General features: G+C 46.1%; 1 protein-coding gene across 1 annotated transcript in view; it reads right to left on the reverse strand.

Annotated features, from left to right (window-relative positions):
- Positions 1-1,228: 1,228 nt before the first annotated feature.
- The window catches only part of LOC147119142 (uncharacterized), a 37,483-nt gene continuing 24,185 nt past the window's right edge, over positions 1,229-14,526 (reverse strand). The window contains exon 3 of the mRNA XM_085984040.1: positions 1,229-9,359. Coding sequence (XP_085840166.1) covers positions 8,348-9,359 — 1,012 coding nt within the window. The 3' untranslated portion in view covers positions 1,229-8,347. The remainder of the gene's footprint in view (positions 9,360-14,526) is intronic.

Below are 14,526 nucleotides of genomic sequence, written 5' to 3' on the forward strand. Positions count from 1 at the left end.
ACATTAGCCTCCACTTTTCCATTCCTAACTCACACCTCAGGTCCCGCCCAGTCTGGTTTAATTGCTGAATGTTTTCTAACTGTGATTTCTAACTCGAGTTCAGGCCTGTCATTCTGACGGAAACATACAAGGCCTCATTTTTTTGTGTGACTTATCTGGGAAGTTTTTAAGTTTTAATAAACTGGCAAAAAGATTTTTTTTAAAACACACGGGATGGAGAAATCCGTCAGAGCCCCTGCCACAGGACTCGATATCCACCCCCTCCACCACTGGGGCACTATGTCTGTAATATGTACGGTCTACAAGATGACCACGGTCAGGCCGTGTGGAGTCAAAGGTCAGGCCATGTGGAGTCAAGGGCCAGGCAGCAAAATGGATGGAAAGATGGCAACAAACTTCCCTCAACTCCAACCCTCTGATTTCTGTTTTACATAAGAACATAAGAATCAGGAGCAGGAGTGGGCCATACGGCCCCTCGAGCCTGCTCCACCATTAATAAGATCATGGCTGATCTTCTACCTCATCTCCACTTTCCTGCCCTATCCCCATATCTCTTGATTCCTCTGGAGTCCAAATATCGAACTATCTCAGCCTTGAATATACTCAACGACTGAGCATCCACAGCACTTTGGGGCAGAGAATTCCAAAGATTCACCACCCTCTGTGTGAAGACATTTCTCCTGATCTCCATCTTAAAAGGCCGACCCCTTATCCTGAGACTATGGCCCCTAGTTCTAGACTCTCCAGCCAGGGGAAACAGCCTCTCAGCATCTACCCTGTCAATCTCCTTCAGAATCTTGTATGTTTTAATGAGATCACCTCTCATTCTTCTAAACTCCAGAGCGTATAGGCCCAATCTACTCAATCTCTCCTCATAGGACAACTCTCTTGAAGGGATTATTACTAGTCCTAGCCCCTTTAGAGCTACCCCGGATCAGGCGTATTCCCCAGACGTTCACTTTCAACTAAAGTTAGAGGTAGCCGAATCCTAAAGATGCTTAATTAGGTCTAAAGGTCCAGACTATCTCTCCCTAAAGGAAAGAAACAACCTGAAGATGTTACCATCCTCCAGATAGCACTTTTAATAAGTTTAGCTAGACTGTAACGTTCCGGATATTATGAGGGTCCGGAAAACTCCCTCAGAATTCTGCAACTCCTCACCAAAGAGCGTACAGAGATTGAGTTCGCGAGTTTGATACAGAAGTACTATGTGAAACAATTCTAAAAATATATAGATTTATTAAAGAACCGACATGTAATGACAGTAGGTGTTTCAATCGCGACATTAACAGTTCCAAGTACAAAAAACTTTTACAATCTTATTATCAGAGATCCTTCTTCTCAAATCTTAGCTTCTCTACATTTTTACAGTTCTTAGTTTATTCCAGGATATCCACCAAAATCAAATACATTTGATACCTTGATCCCCGAGACTCAGAGTTGTAGACTTACAGAGCTTGCCTCTGAAGCCGAGAATTGCTTTGCCCCTTCAAGCGAATCTGTCTTCCCATTTAAAAGTTCAATTTTTATACTCTTTCTCAGTGGTATTTCCTTTGAAGTTTTCTGCTGATGTAAGCTAATTATCTCTCGTCATTTTTCTGTTGACCCCTGCTATTTTTACAGTTAGATCAGCTTGTAGCATTAAGAATTATATCTCCTGTGTAGGTGTCTCAAGCTTAACACAAAAACAATGTGATGGCTGGTGCATCTGTTTGATGTCATTCTTACCACGGTCTTCTGTTTGTATCTTTTTACAACATGTAAATTAAAAACACCTCAACCGGGTGCACCATTGTCTTCTTAGTTACCTCAACTGGTTGTAACACAGACTCGTGTCTCCGTGTTTCATTTGATGTCATTTTTACGAAGGCATATGTTTCTTTAATTTATGTGATTCTTTACGAAGTGTTGGTTTAAGACACTTTAACTGGGTGTACCATTGTGTTCTTTCCAAAACTTCAGACTTTCAGGAACCTTTAACCTTCTGTTTCAATAAGGTGATTGATTCAGTGTCAACAACTTATTTTATCTCAATAGCTTGTATGCTGTTTACAGCTTTTCCATTGTTAAGGCTTTTAGATTTTCAAGCCCAGTATGTCATGTTTCAATAAAGTCAGAATTCTTCCATAGGATGGTGTATTTTTCTGAATAGGTATATTGCTTATTCCTTCACACTCTCATCCCAGGGATCAATCTAGTGAACCTTCGTTGCACCACCTCTAAGGCACGTATGTCCTTCCTTAGATAAGGAGACCAAAACTGTGCACAGTACTCCAGGTGTGGTCTCACCAAGGCCCTGTACAATTGTAGCAAGACTTCCTTACTCTTATACTCCAACCCCATTGCTATAAAGGCCAACATGCCATTTGCCTTCCTTATTGCTTGCTGTACCTGCATGCTAGCTTTCCATGTTTCTTGTATGAGGACACCTAAATCTCTCTGGACACCAACATTTAATAGTGTGAGCTATGGGGGCGGTTTGTGGTGGATGGACGGTATGTGGCCACCAGATGGAGACAAAGTCCCCCTCTCACTCCAATTCAGGTGAAGGCCACACACCTCCAACACACCTGAGGCAAATCTACCCATTAGCTCAGCAGTTTAAAAGGCAAACCAGTGCATCCCTACAGGGCTAGTACCTGAGGAGAAAACCAGCTTGCAGCTATCACAGAGAGGTTTACTATTGAACCCGGGTGGAATATTGGTTCGTTCTGAGAGCTTGATATGATCCCTGGACCGGCTGAGAAAGCTCCAGTGGTAAAGTAACCCTGGCTTATTGTTTTTGGAGGAAATTGATTTAAGGACTGCCTTCCTAACCACCTGGGGTGGGTGATGGTTTTGTTCTTCACTTTTCCTTTTGAATGTCATATGTTGGTGGATTTTGCCAGATGTGAACCTTTTTTCTGTTTTCTAAAATAAAACACAGCTAACTGCTGTTTTTCATTTACCAATCTTGTGACTGTGCTTGTGTCCTCCATCCCCCACATCAATGCACCCTTCGGTCTAGGTGGTGCTAACATTTGGTGGAGAATGCTGGCTTTAGCCCTCTGGTGGCTGGGAGGACAAAGCACACATTGTTGAAAACCCTTTGGTGAAGACCGAGCTTGGTGAAGACCGAGCTTGGTGAAGACCGAGCTTGGTGAAGGCTAGTGGGGTGATGTCAAGCCCCAGGGTTCATTGTGGGACCACTGACATTTCTCATTTACATTACTGACTTGGATTCAGAAACGAAATGTGGGTTGGTCAGGTTTGCAGATGATACCAAAGTCAGAGGGGCAGTGGAGTTGAAGGAGGCATCCCACAAAGTCAGTGATGTGGTGATTCATGGTGAGGATTGGTCCACTCACCTGCTCCAAGTACAAGCAGTACTTCAGTCCCTAAGGGAAGCTGGGTTGACTGCTAACCTGAAGAAATGTGAAGTGGGGTGGTCAGAAACTGAATACCTCGGGTTTACAATTGGCAGAGGTAATGTTAAGCCACAAGTGAGGAAATTGGAGCCTATCTGAAATTGGCCCAGGCCTGGAAACAAGAAGCAAGTAAGAGCATTTCTGGGACTGACTGGTTGGTTATTACCAGAGATTTATTCCTAATTTTGCTTCAATAGTGTCTCCCCTGACAGACTTGATGCAGAAGCGCAGATACAGCATGGTAGCAGAGAATGGTTGCCTAAAGGTGGAGGTTGGAAACTATGATTTTTTTGTTTGGGACATAAAACTTGAAAGCCTAGTGGCCATTGTGGAAAATGGCAGAAAGCAAGTGTAAATCATTGAGATACGATTACCCTCCAATGTTCTTGGAGTTTGAACCGTATGACCAGTGGAAGAATGAGGTTGATATACGGACACAGGTTACCACACTACCAAAGAGAAAACACCTTGGCGATGTCGCTTCCTGAATGAAGTGAAATCAGAAGTAAGGTGTTTTCTGAGATTGATGCAACTCAGTTGGATAATGATCAAGGTTTTGACTCTAATAAAATTTCTGGATAAAATCTACAAGAAAGATGACCTGTTAAATGCCTGAGGCCTGGACAGAATATGATGGCTTTTGGAAATCGGACTGTTACACAATATCATGGACTTTAACAAATTGTACAAAAGGTTGACAGTTCAATTTGGGAAGTTCACTCCCTGGATCAATACTAGCATTTAAGTTACTAGATTGTGCTAAAGTGTCTCAAATGGGCAGGCAGCTGGTCCTAACTGGAGTCCAGTTCTCAGAAAAGGGGAGTCTGATGCCTTTGGAAAGTTTCATGGGAATCAGTCATTCCCTTCAGCCTTCAGGGAACAAATGAGACATTCCGCTGTGACACAAGAATAGAAGATTCGATGGTTACCAGGTCTCGAAATATTCCAGATACAGGCGTCAAAGTAAAAAGGATTAAAGACAGACAGTGGTCTGGTACCCGCCATGGGAATGCTGATGCCCTCTCCAGATGTGAGGCCCTTTGGTCTGCCTGTGCCCCTTCCTGGAAGTCGGGGGGGGGGGGGAGAGAGATATGTGAGCTATGGGGGTGGTTTGTGGTGGATGGACGGGGGGGGAGAGGAGATATGTGAGCTATGGGGGTGGTTTGTGGTGGATGGACGGTATGTGGCCACCAGATGGAGACTAAGTCCCCCCTCACTCCAATTCAGGTGAAGGCCACACACCTGAGGCAAATCTACCCATTAGCTCAGCAGTTTAAAAGGCAAACCAGTGCATCCCTTCAGGGCCAGTACCTGAGGACAAAGCCAAGACTGTTGTTGAAAACCAGCTTGCAGCTACCACAGAGAGGTTTACTATTGAACCCAGGTGGAATATTGGTTAGTTTTGAGAGCCTGATATGATCCCTGGACCGGCTGAGAAAGATCTGGTGGTAAAGTAACCCTGGCTTATTATTTTTGGAGGAAATTGATTTAAGGACTGCCTTCCTAACCACCTGGGGCGGGTGATGGTTTTGTTCTTCACTTTTCCTTTTGAACGTCATATGTTGGTGGATTTTGCCAGACGTGAACCTTTTTTCCCTGTTTTCTAAAATAAAACACAGCTAACTGCTGTTTTTCATTTACCAATCTTGTGACTGTGCTTGTGTCCTCCACCCCCCACATCAACACACCCTTCGGTCTAGGTGGTGGTTGATTACAATAGTTTACCACCATTTAAAAAAATTATTTTTCTGTTCGTCCTACCAAAGTGAATAACCTCACATTTCCCCACATTGTACTCAATCTGCCACCTTTTTGCCCACTCATTTAACCTGTCCATAGCCCTTTGCTGACTCTGTGTTTCCTCACAGCTTACTGTCCCACCTAGCATTATCATCAGCAAACTTGGACACATTGCACTTGGTCAATTCAGCTAGATCATTAATATAGATTGTAAATAGCTGAGGCACTGACCCTTGTGGTGCCCCACTAGTTACAGCCTGCCAATCTGAAAATGACCCATTTATTCCTACACTCTTTTCTGTCTGTTAACCAATCCTCTATCCATGCCAATACATTGCCTCCAACCCCATGTGTCCTTATCTTGCTTAACAACCTCTTATGTGGCACCTTATCGAATGCCTTGCAGAAATCCAAATGTACTACATCCACTGGTTCCCCTTTATCTACCCTGCTAGTTACATCCTCCAAAAACTCTAATAAATTTGTCAAACACGATTTCCCTTTCATAAAACCATGTTGACTCTGCCTAATATTATGATTTTCCAAGTGCCCGGTTATCACTTCCTTAATAATGGATTCCAGCATTTTCCTGACAACCGACGTCCGGCTAACTGGTCTGTAGTCTCTCCCTCCTTTCTTGAATAGCGGGGTCACATTTACTACCTTCCAATCTGCTGGGACCATTCCTGAATTTAGGGATTTTGAAATGTTTTGGAAGATCACAACCAATGAACCCACTATCTCCACGGCCTCCTGTTTTAGAACCCGAGGATGTAGGCCATCGGGTCCAGGGGATTTGTCAGCTTTTAGCCCCATTAGTTTCTCAAGTACTTTTTCTCTACTGATATTAATTACTTAAGTTCCTCGCTCTCAGTAGCCCCTTGGTTCCCCACTATTTTTGCAATACTTTTTGTGTCTTCCACTGTGAAGACAATAAAAAATATTTAATTCAAGTCTCTGCCATTTCCTTGTTCCCCAATTTAATTTCTCCTGTCTCAGCCTCTAATGGACCAACACTTGCTTTTGCTGCTCTTGTCCTTTTTACATACTAGAAGCTCTTACAGACTGTCTTTATATTTCTTGCTAATTTACTCTCATTCTATTTTCTCAATTTTTGTCAATTGTTTGGTGTTGTAGCCATCTTTCTATCCATTCTGCTGCCTGGCCCTTCACGCCACACGGCCTGACCTTGGTCAACTTGTAGACCATACAAACTGTTATGGATCGCAAGCTGGTTACAAAACAGGAAACAGAGTCGCAGTTAAGAGTAGTTACTCAGACTGACAAAAGGTGGGGATTGGTGCTGGGACCACTGTTGTTCACTATTTACAGAAACAATTTGGGGCTCGGGAATCGGAAGTACAATTTCAAAATTTGTCGATGACATCAAATTGGGAGGTAGAGTTAATACTGAGGAAGACTGCGACAAAATGCAAGAAGACATTAATAAATTTGTAGAATGGGCGGTTAATTGCCAAATAAATTTCCGTATAGATCAGTGTGAGGTGGTGTGTTTTGGTAGGAAGAATGAGGCCACACACTATTTGGAAAATAAGAGTTTAAATGGGGTAGAGGAGCAAAGGGATCTCGGGGTCCAGATTGACATCAAGGCAGCATTTGATCGAGTGTGGCATCAAGGAGCCCCAGCAAAACTGAAGTCAATGGGAATCAAGGGGAAAACTCTCCATTGGTTGGAATCATACCTAGCACAAAGGAAGTTGGCTGTGGCTGTTGGAGGTCATTCATCTCAATCACATGACATCACTGCAGGAGTTCCTCAGGGCAGTGTCCTAGGCCCAACCATCTTCAGCTGTTTCATCAATGACCTTCCCTCCATCATAAGGTCAGAAGTGGGGATGTTCGCTGATGATTGCACACTGTTCAGCACCATTCGAGACTCGTCAGATACTGACGCAGTCCGTGTCCATATGCAGCAAGACCTGGACAACATTCAGACTTGGGCTGACAAGTGGCAAGTAACATTCGCACCAGGCAATGACCATCTCCCCTTGACATTCAATGGCATTACCATCGCTGAATCCCCCACTATCAACATCCTGGGGGTTAGCATTGATCAGAAACTGAACTGGACCAGCCATATAAATACTGTGGCTACAAGAGCAGGCCAGAGGCTGGGAATTCTGCGGCGAGTGTCTCACCTCCTGACTCCCAAAGCCTTTCCACCATCTACAAGGCACAAGTCAGGAGTGTGATGGAATACTCTCCACTTGCCTGGATGAGTGCAGCTCCAACAACACTAGAAGCTCGACACCATTCAGGATAAAGTAGCCTGCTTGATTGGCACTCCATCCACCACTTTCAACATTCACTCCCTCCACCACCGGCGCACTGTGGCTGCAGTGTGTATCATCTACAAGATGCACTGCAGCAACTCGCCAAAGCTCCTTCAACAGCACCTTCCAAACCCGCGACCTCTACCACTTAGAAGGACAAGGGCAGCAGACGCATGGGAACATCACCACCTACAAGTTCCCCTCCAAGCCATCAGGTCCTGACTTGGACCTGTATCGCCGTTCCTTCACTGTCGCTGGGCCAAAATCCTGGAACTCCCTTCCTAACAGCATTGTGGGTGTACCTACACCATATGGACTGCAGCAGTTCAAGGCGGCAGCTCACCACCATCTTCTCAAGGGCAATTAGGGATGGCCAGCGACGCCCACATCCCATCAATGAATAAAAAAAAAAAAATACACAAATCACTAAAAGTAGCGACACAGGTTAATGAGGCCATAAAAGAAGCAACCAATGGACTGGGGATCATTTCTAGAGGAGCCTTCTGCTCCGGGCCTGGGAGCTTGGAACCATGGCCGAGAGTGGCTGGGACACATTTCTTACACACCTCAAGAAAGGCCAAAGTGCCGTTTGCCCCGCTCAGTGTGACCCTGAAGGACTGTGTCCAGGCTGAAGTTCTGTTCCCCCCCCATACGATCCTCCCACAGATTGTCCTTTCTGAGCTCCAGCCAGGTGATGCTAAACACTCAGGTGGGAAAGATGAAAATCTGCAACAATGTGTTGAACACAAAGCTGATTTATTTGACATCTATCCAGAATATTAAACTCCAGCCCAGTTATAGGGGTTAGTAACATCAGCAGAAACAAACCCCAACTGTCAGAATGAACATGGTTCAGTCCTGGATTTGATTAACAGCAGCAATAACAGCAGAATCCAACCCCTGCAGTCAGTTGTGAACTCGCTGGTGTGTCAGCAGGGTGGATGAATGAGTGAATCTCTTCCCACACGTGGAGCAGGTGAACGGCCTCTCCCCAGTGTGAACTCGCTGGTGTACAGTGAGTTCAGATGATCGCCTGAACCCAGACCCACAGTGAGAGCACCTGAACGATCTCTCGTTACTGTGAACACGTCGATGGCATGTCAGTTCCCCAGAACTTTTATAGCACTTCCCACAGTCCGGGCAGTTAAATGGTCTCTCGTCAGTGTGAACTCGCTGGTGATTCAGCAGGGTAGATGACTGAGTGAATCCCTTCCCACACTCAGGGCAGATGAATGGCCTCTCCCCAGTGTGAACTCGCTGGTGTGTCAGCAGGTGCGATGAACGAGTGAATCCCTTCCCACACTCAGAGCAGGTGAACGGCCTCTCCCCGGTGTGAATTCGCTGGTGTGTTAGAAGATCGGATGAATTAGTGAATCTCGTCCCACACTCAGAGCAGGTGAACGGCCTCTCCCCAGTGTGAACTCGCTTGTGTTTCAGCAGGGTGGATGACTGTGTAAATCCCTTCCCACACACGGAGCAGGTGAACGGCCTCTCCCCAGTGTGAGTGCGTTGGTGTACAGTGAGTTCAGATGATCGCCTGAACCCAGTCCCGCAGTGAGAGCACCTGAACGGTCTCTCCCCAGTGTGAACACGTTGATGGCATGTCAATTCCCCGGAACTTTTATAGCACTTCCCACAGTCCGAGCAGTTAAAAGGTCTCTCATCAGTGTGAACTCGCTGGTGACTCAGCAGGTTGGATGACTGTGTGAATCCCTTCCCACACATGGAGCAAGTGAATGATCTCTCCCCAGTGTGAACTCGCTGGTGTCTCAGTAGGTGGGATGAATTAGTGAATCCCTTCCCACACTCAGAGCAGGTGAACGGCCTCTCCCCGGTGTGACTACGATTGTGTGTCGATAGGCCAGATGATCGGCTGAAGCCTCGTCCACACACAGAACACGTGTACGGTTTCTCCCCGCTGTGAACGGTGCTTTTTGCTTCCATATTCAAAGGCTAATGATATTCAAGTTCCAATGAGTCGAGTGACTGTCAGATCTTGACGTGATGTTTGGTTTGAGCTTCCCATCTGCAAATCCTCCCCTTCTAATACCCTGTAAAATTAATTTAAAACAGGGACCGTGAGAGAGAACCCACTAAAGAGGCAGGTTGTGAAATTGAGCTCAATGAATCTGGTCATTTGTGGGGCCGGCACTAGAAAAAAGTGACCATGAAACCTGCCGGATTGTCATAAAAACCCAACTGGTTCACTAATGTCCCTTCTGAACTGTAACCATTCTATGATTCTATTAAATATTAACATAGAAACATAGCAGATAGGAGCAGGAGTAGGCCATTCGGTCCCTCGAGCCTGCTCCGTCATTCAATGAGATCATGGCTGATCATCCAAATTCAGTACCCTGTCTCTGCCTTCTCCCCAGAGAGGGTTGTTGAGGGCAATGCGGTTAACGTGGTGTACATGGATTTCCACCTGGTCTGGGCCTACACAAGACTCTGATCTCTATGGGAGGAGAGAGAGGTGGGAGTAGGAGCGGGAGGGGGCGAAGGAGATGGACTTTATACATCTGCAACTTGACCAGAACTTTGACAGAACCTCCAAAACCCGCAACCTCCACCGAGAAAGACAAAGGCAGAAGGTGCATGGGAGCACCATCATCTCCAAGTTCCCCAAGTCACACACCATCCTGACTTGGACATATATCGCCGTTGCTACATTGTCGCTGGGTGAAAATCCTGGAACTCCTCACAACAGCATTGTGGGAGTACCTTCACCACACGGACTGCAGCGGTTCAAGGCGGCGGCTCACCATCACCTTCTCAACGGGAAGCTGGGGATTGGTCATATATGCTGGCCTTGCTAGCGACGCCCACACCCCAAGAATGAATTAAACAAATCTGTATATGTAAACTGGATTAAAAGCCTCTACAGTTGTTCCTAAAACAATACTCTTTTACATTGTCGGGACAGTGTCTGTTTAACAACCTAATCTCCCCCAGAATCCACCTCCCTTGACAGTCCCACATTGGAAATTGTTGGGTCCTCCTGGGCTCAGAAGTACTGGGGGTTAAACCCAACAGCTCCTCCTCCATCTCCACTCCAGCTCAAACTGAAGCAACAAAAAGACCGACACAGGCGGCCAGGGACCGACTTCCGCATCCAGCGCCCGCCCTGATACAAGCCGGCTCTGGATTGGCGGCTCTGCTGTGTCGATCCAGTTGTGGTTTCTCCTGTCTGGGGGAGGCGCTGCACCCTGGGTTTCCTGGTGCCGGGCCCTGGCCGCACGTCCGCCGGGCCCGGCCGCTCTGATTCTGATTGAGTTTTTGATGAGGTAACAGAGAGGGTTGATGAGGGCAATGCGGTTAACGTGGTGTAAATGGATTTCCAAAAGGCGTTTGACAAAGTGCCACATAATAGGCTTGCCAGTAAAGTTGAAGCCCATGGAATAAAAGGGACAGTGGCAGCATGGATACGAAATTGGCTAAGTGACAGAAAACAGAGAATAGTGGTGAACGGTTGTTTTTCAGACTGGAGGAAGGTACACAGTGGTGTTCCCCAGGGGTCGGTACTAGGACCACTGCTTTTCTTGATATATATTAATGACTTAGACTTGGGTGTACAGGGCACAATTTCAAAATTTGTAGATGACACAAAACTTGGAAGTACAGTGAACAGTGAGGAGGATAGTGATAGACTTCAAGAGGACATAGACAGGCTGGTGGAATGGGCGGACACGTGGCAGATAAAATTTAACGCAGAAAAGTGCGAAGTGATACATTTTGTTAGGAAGAACGAGGAGAGGTAAAATAAACTAAAGGGTACAATTCTAAAGTGGGTGCATGAACAGAGAGACCTGGGGGTATGTGTGCACAAATCATTGAAGGTGGCATGGCAGGTTGAGAAAGGGTTAAAAAAGCATACGGGATCCTGGGCTTTATAAATAGAGGCATAGAGTCCAAAAGCAAGGAGGTTATGATGAACCTTTATAAAACACTGGTTCGGCCTCAACTGGAGTATTGTGTCCAATTCTGGGCACCGCACTTTATGTAGGATGTGAAGGCCTTAGAGAAGGTGCAGAATAGATTTACAAGCATGGTTCCAGGGATGAGGGACTTCAGTTATGTGGATAGACTGGAGAAGCTGGGGTTGTTCTCCTTAGAGCAGAGAAGGTTGAGAGGAGATTTGATAGAGGTGTTCAAAATCATGAGGGGTCTAGACAGAGTAGAGAGAAACTGTTCCCATTGGCGGAAGGGTCGAGAACCAGAGGACACAGATTTAAGGTGATTGACAGAAGAACCAAAGGCGACATGAGGAAAAACTTTTTTACGCAGCGAGTGGTTAGGATCTGGAATGCACTGCCTGAAAGGGTGGTGGAGGCAGATTCAATCACAGCTTTCAAAAGGGAATTGGATAAGTACCTGAAGTAAAGAAATTTGCAGGGTTACGGGGAAAGGGCGGGGAGTGGGACTTGCTGAAGTGGGCTTGCAGAGAGCCGGCACGGGCTCGACGGGCCGAATGGCCTCCTTCTGGGCTGTAACCATTCTATGATTCAATAAAATATTAACATAGAAGATAGGAGCAGGAGTAGGCCATTCTGCCCCTCGAGCCTGCTCCGCCATTCAATGAGATCATGGCTGATCATCCAAACTCAGTACCCTGTCCCTGCTTTCTCGCAATATCCCTTGATCCCTTTAGCCTTAAGAACTATATCCAACTCCTTCTTAAATATATTTAATGAATTGGCCTCAACTGCCTTCTGTGGTAGAGAATTCCACAGGTTCACCACTCTCTGGGTGAAGAAATTCCTCCTCATCTCTGTCCTAAATGGCTTACCCCTTATCTTTAGACTGTGACTCCTGGTTCTGGACTCCCCGGCCATCGGGAACATCCTTCCTGCATCTAGTCTGTCTAGTCCTGTTGGAATTTTATAAGTTTCAATGAGATCCTCTCTAATTCTTCTAAACTCCAGCAAATATAAGATTAATCGACCCAATCTCTCTTCATACGTCATTCCTGCCATCCCAGGTATCAGCCTGGTGAATCTTCGCTGCACTCCCTCCATGGCAAGAACATCCTTCCTCAGATAAGATGACCAAAATTGCACGCAATACTCAAGGTGCGGTCTCACCAAGGCCCTGTACAACTGCAGCAAGACATCCTTGTTCCTGTGCTTGAATTATCTCACTACGAAGGCCAACATACTATTTGCCTTCTTAACCGTCTAATGCACCTGCATGCTTACCTTCAGTGACTGGTGCACAAGGACGCCCAGGTCTCGTTGCACTTCCCCTTCTCCCAATCTATTGCCATTCAGATAATAAGCTGCCTTCCTGTTTTTGCCACCAAAGTGGATAACCTCGCATTTATCCACATTATACTGCATCTGCCATACATCTGCCCAATCACCCAACCTGTCCAAATCATCCTGGAGTTTCTCTGCATCCTCCTCACAGAACACACGCCCACCCAGCTTTGTGTCATCTGCATACTTGGAGATATTACATCTAGTTCCCTCGTCTAGATCATTAATACATATTGTGAATAGCTGGGGTCCTAGCACTGATCCCTGCGGTACCCCACTAGTCACTGCCTGCCACTCGGAAAAAGACCTGTTTATTCCAACTCTTTGCTTCCTGTCTGCCAGCCAGTTCTCTATCCAAGTCAGTACCTTGCCCCCAATCCCATGCGCTTTAACTTTACATGCTAATCTCTTATGCAGGACCTTATCAAAAGCCTTCTGAAAGTCCAAATACACCACATCCAGTGGTTCTCCCTTATCTATTCTACCAGTTACATCCTCAAAAAATTCCAGTAGATTAGTCAAGCATGATTTACCTTTTGTAAATCCATGTTGACTTTGTCCGATCCTGTCACTGTTTTCCAAGTGCTCTGCTATTACATCTTTTATAATGGACTCAAGCATTTTCCCCACTACCGATGTCAGGCTTACTGGTCTATAATTCCCCGTTTTCTCTCCACTACCTCTTTTGAATAGTGGGGTAAATATTTTGTTCTACAGAACCACGGGGCTTATAGAAACATAGAAGATAGGAGCAGGAGTAGGCCATTCGGCCTCTCGAGCTTGCTCCGCCATTCAACGAGATCATGGCTGATCATCCAAACTCAGTACCCTGTCCCTGCCTTCTCCCCATATCCCTTGATCCCTTTAGCCTTAAGAAATATATCTAACTCCTTCTTGAATATATTTAATGAATTGGCCTCCACTGCCTTCTGTGGTAGAGAATTCCACAGGTTCACCACTCTCTGGGTGAAGAAATTCCTCCTCATCTCTGTCCTAAAAGGCCTACCCCTTATCCTTAGACTATGACCCCTGGTTCTGGAATCCCCGGCCATCGGGAACATCCTTCCTGCATCTAGTCTGTCTAGTCCTGTTAGAATTTTATAAGTTTCAATGAGATCCCCTCTCATTCTTCTAAACTCCAGCGAGCATAAGCCCAATCGACCCAATCTCCTCTCATACGTCATTCCTGCCATCCCAGGTATCAGCCTGGTGAATCTTCGCTGCACTCCTTCCATGGCAAGAACATCCTTCCTCAGATAAGGCAACCAAAACTGCACACAATACTCAAGATGTGGTCTCACCAAGGCCCTGTACAACTGCAGCAAGACATCCTTGCTCCTGTACTCGAACCCTCTCGCTACAAAGGCCAACATACCATTTACCGCCTGCTGCACCTGCATGCTTACCTTCAGCGACTGGCGCACAAGGATACCCAGGTCTCGTTGCACTTCCCCTTCTCCCAATCTATTGACGTTCAGATAATAATCTGCCTTCCTGTTTTTGCCACCAAAGTGGATAACCTCGCATTTATCCACATTATACTGCATCTGCCATGCATCTGCCCAATCACCCAACCTGTCCAAATCATACTGGAGTTTCTCGGCATCCTCCTCACAGCACACATGCCCACTGAGCTTTGTGTCGTCTGCAAACTTGGAGCTATTACATCTAGTTCCCTCTGCTTTTATTGATGAATTTAAAAAGTCTGTATTAAAATCTGAGCCAGTGTGTTGTGAGTCAAAGAGCCTTGTGTCCAATAAGGGGAATAAAGGCCCACAGCCTCCCCTGGCCCCGGGCCCTGAACAAGGGACTGGAGAAACTTGCTGC

Source organism: Somniosus microcephalus, chromosome 4 (genome assembly GCF_052327205.1).
Source record: "Somniosus microcephalus isolate GS21.2 chromosome 4, FLI_Smic_1.0, whole genome shotgun sequence".
Taxonomy (NCBI): domain Eukaryota; kingdom Metazoa; phylum Chordata; class Chondrichthyes; order Squaliformes; family Somniosidae; genus Somniosus; species Somniosus microcephalus.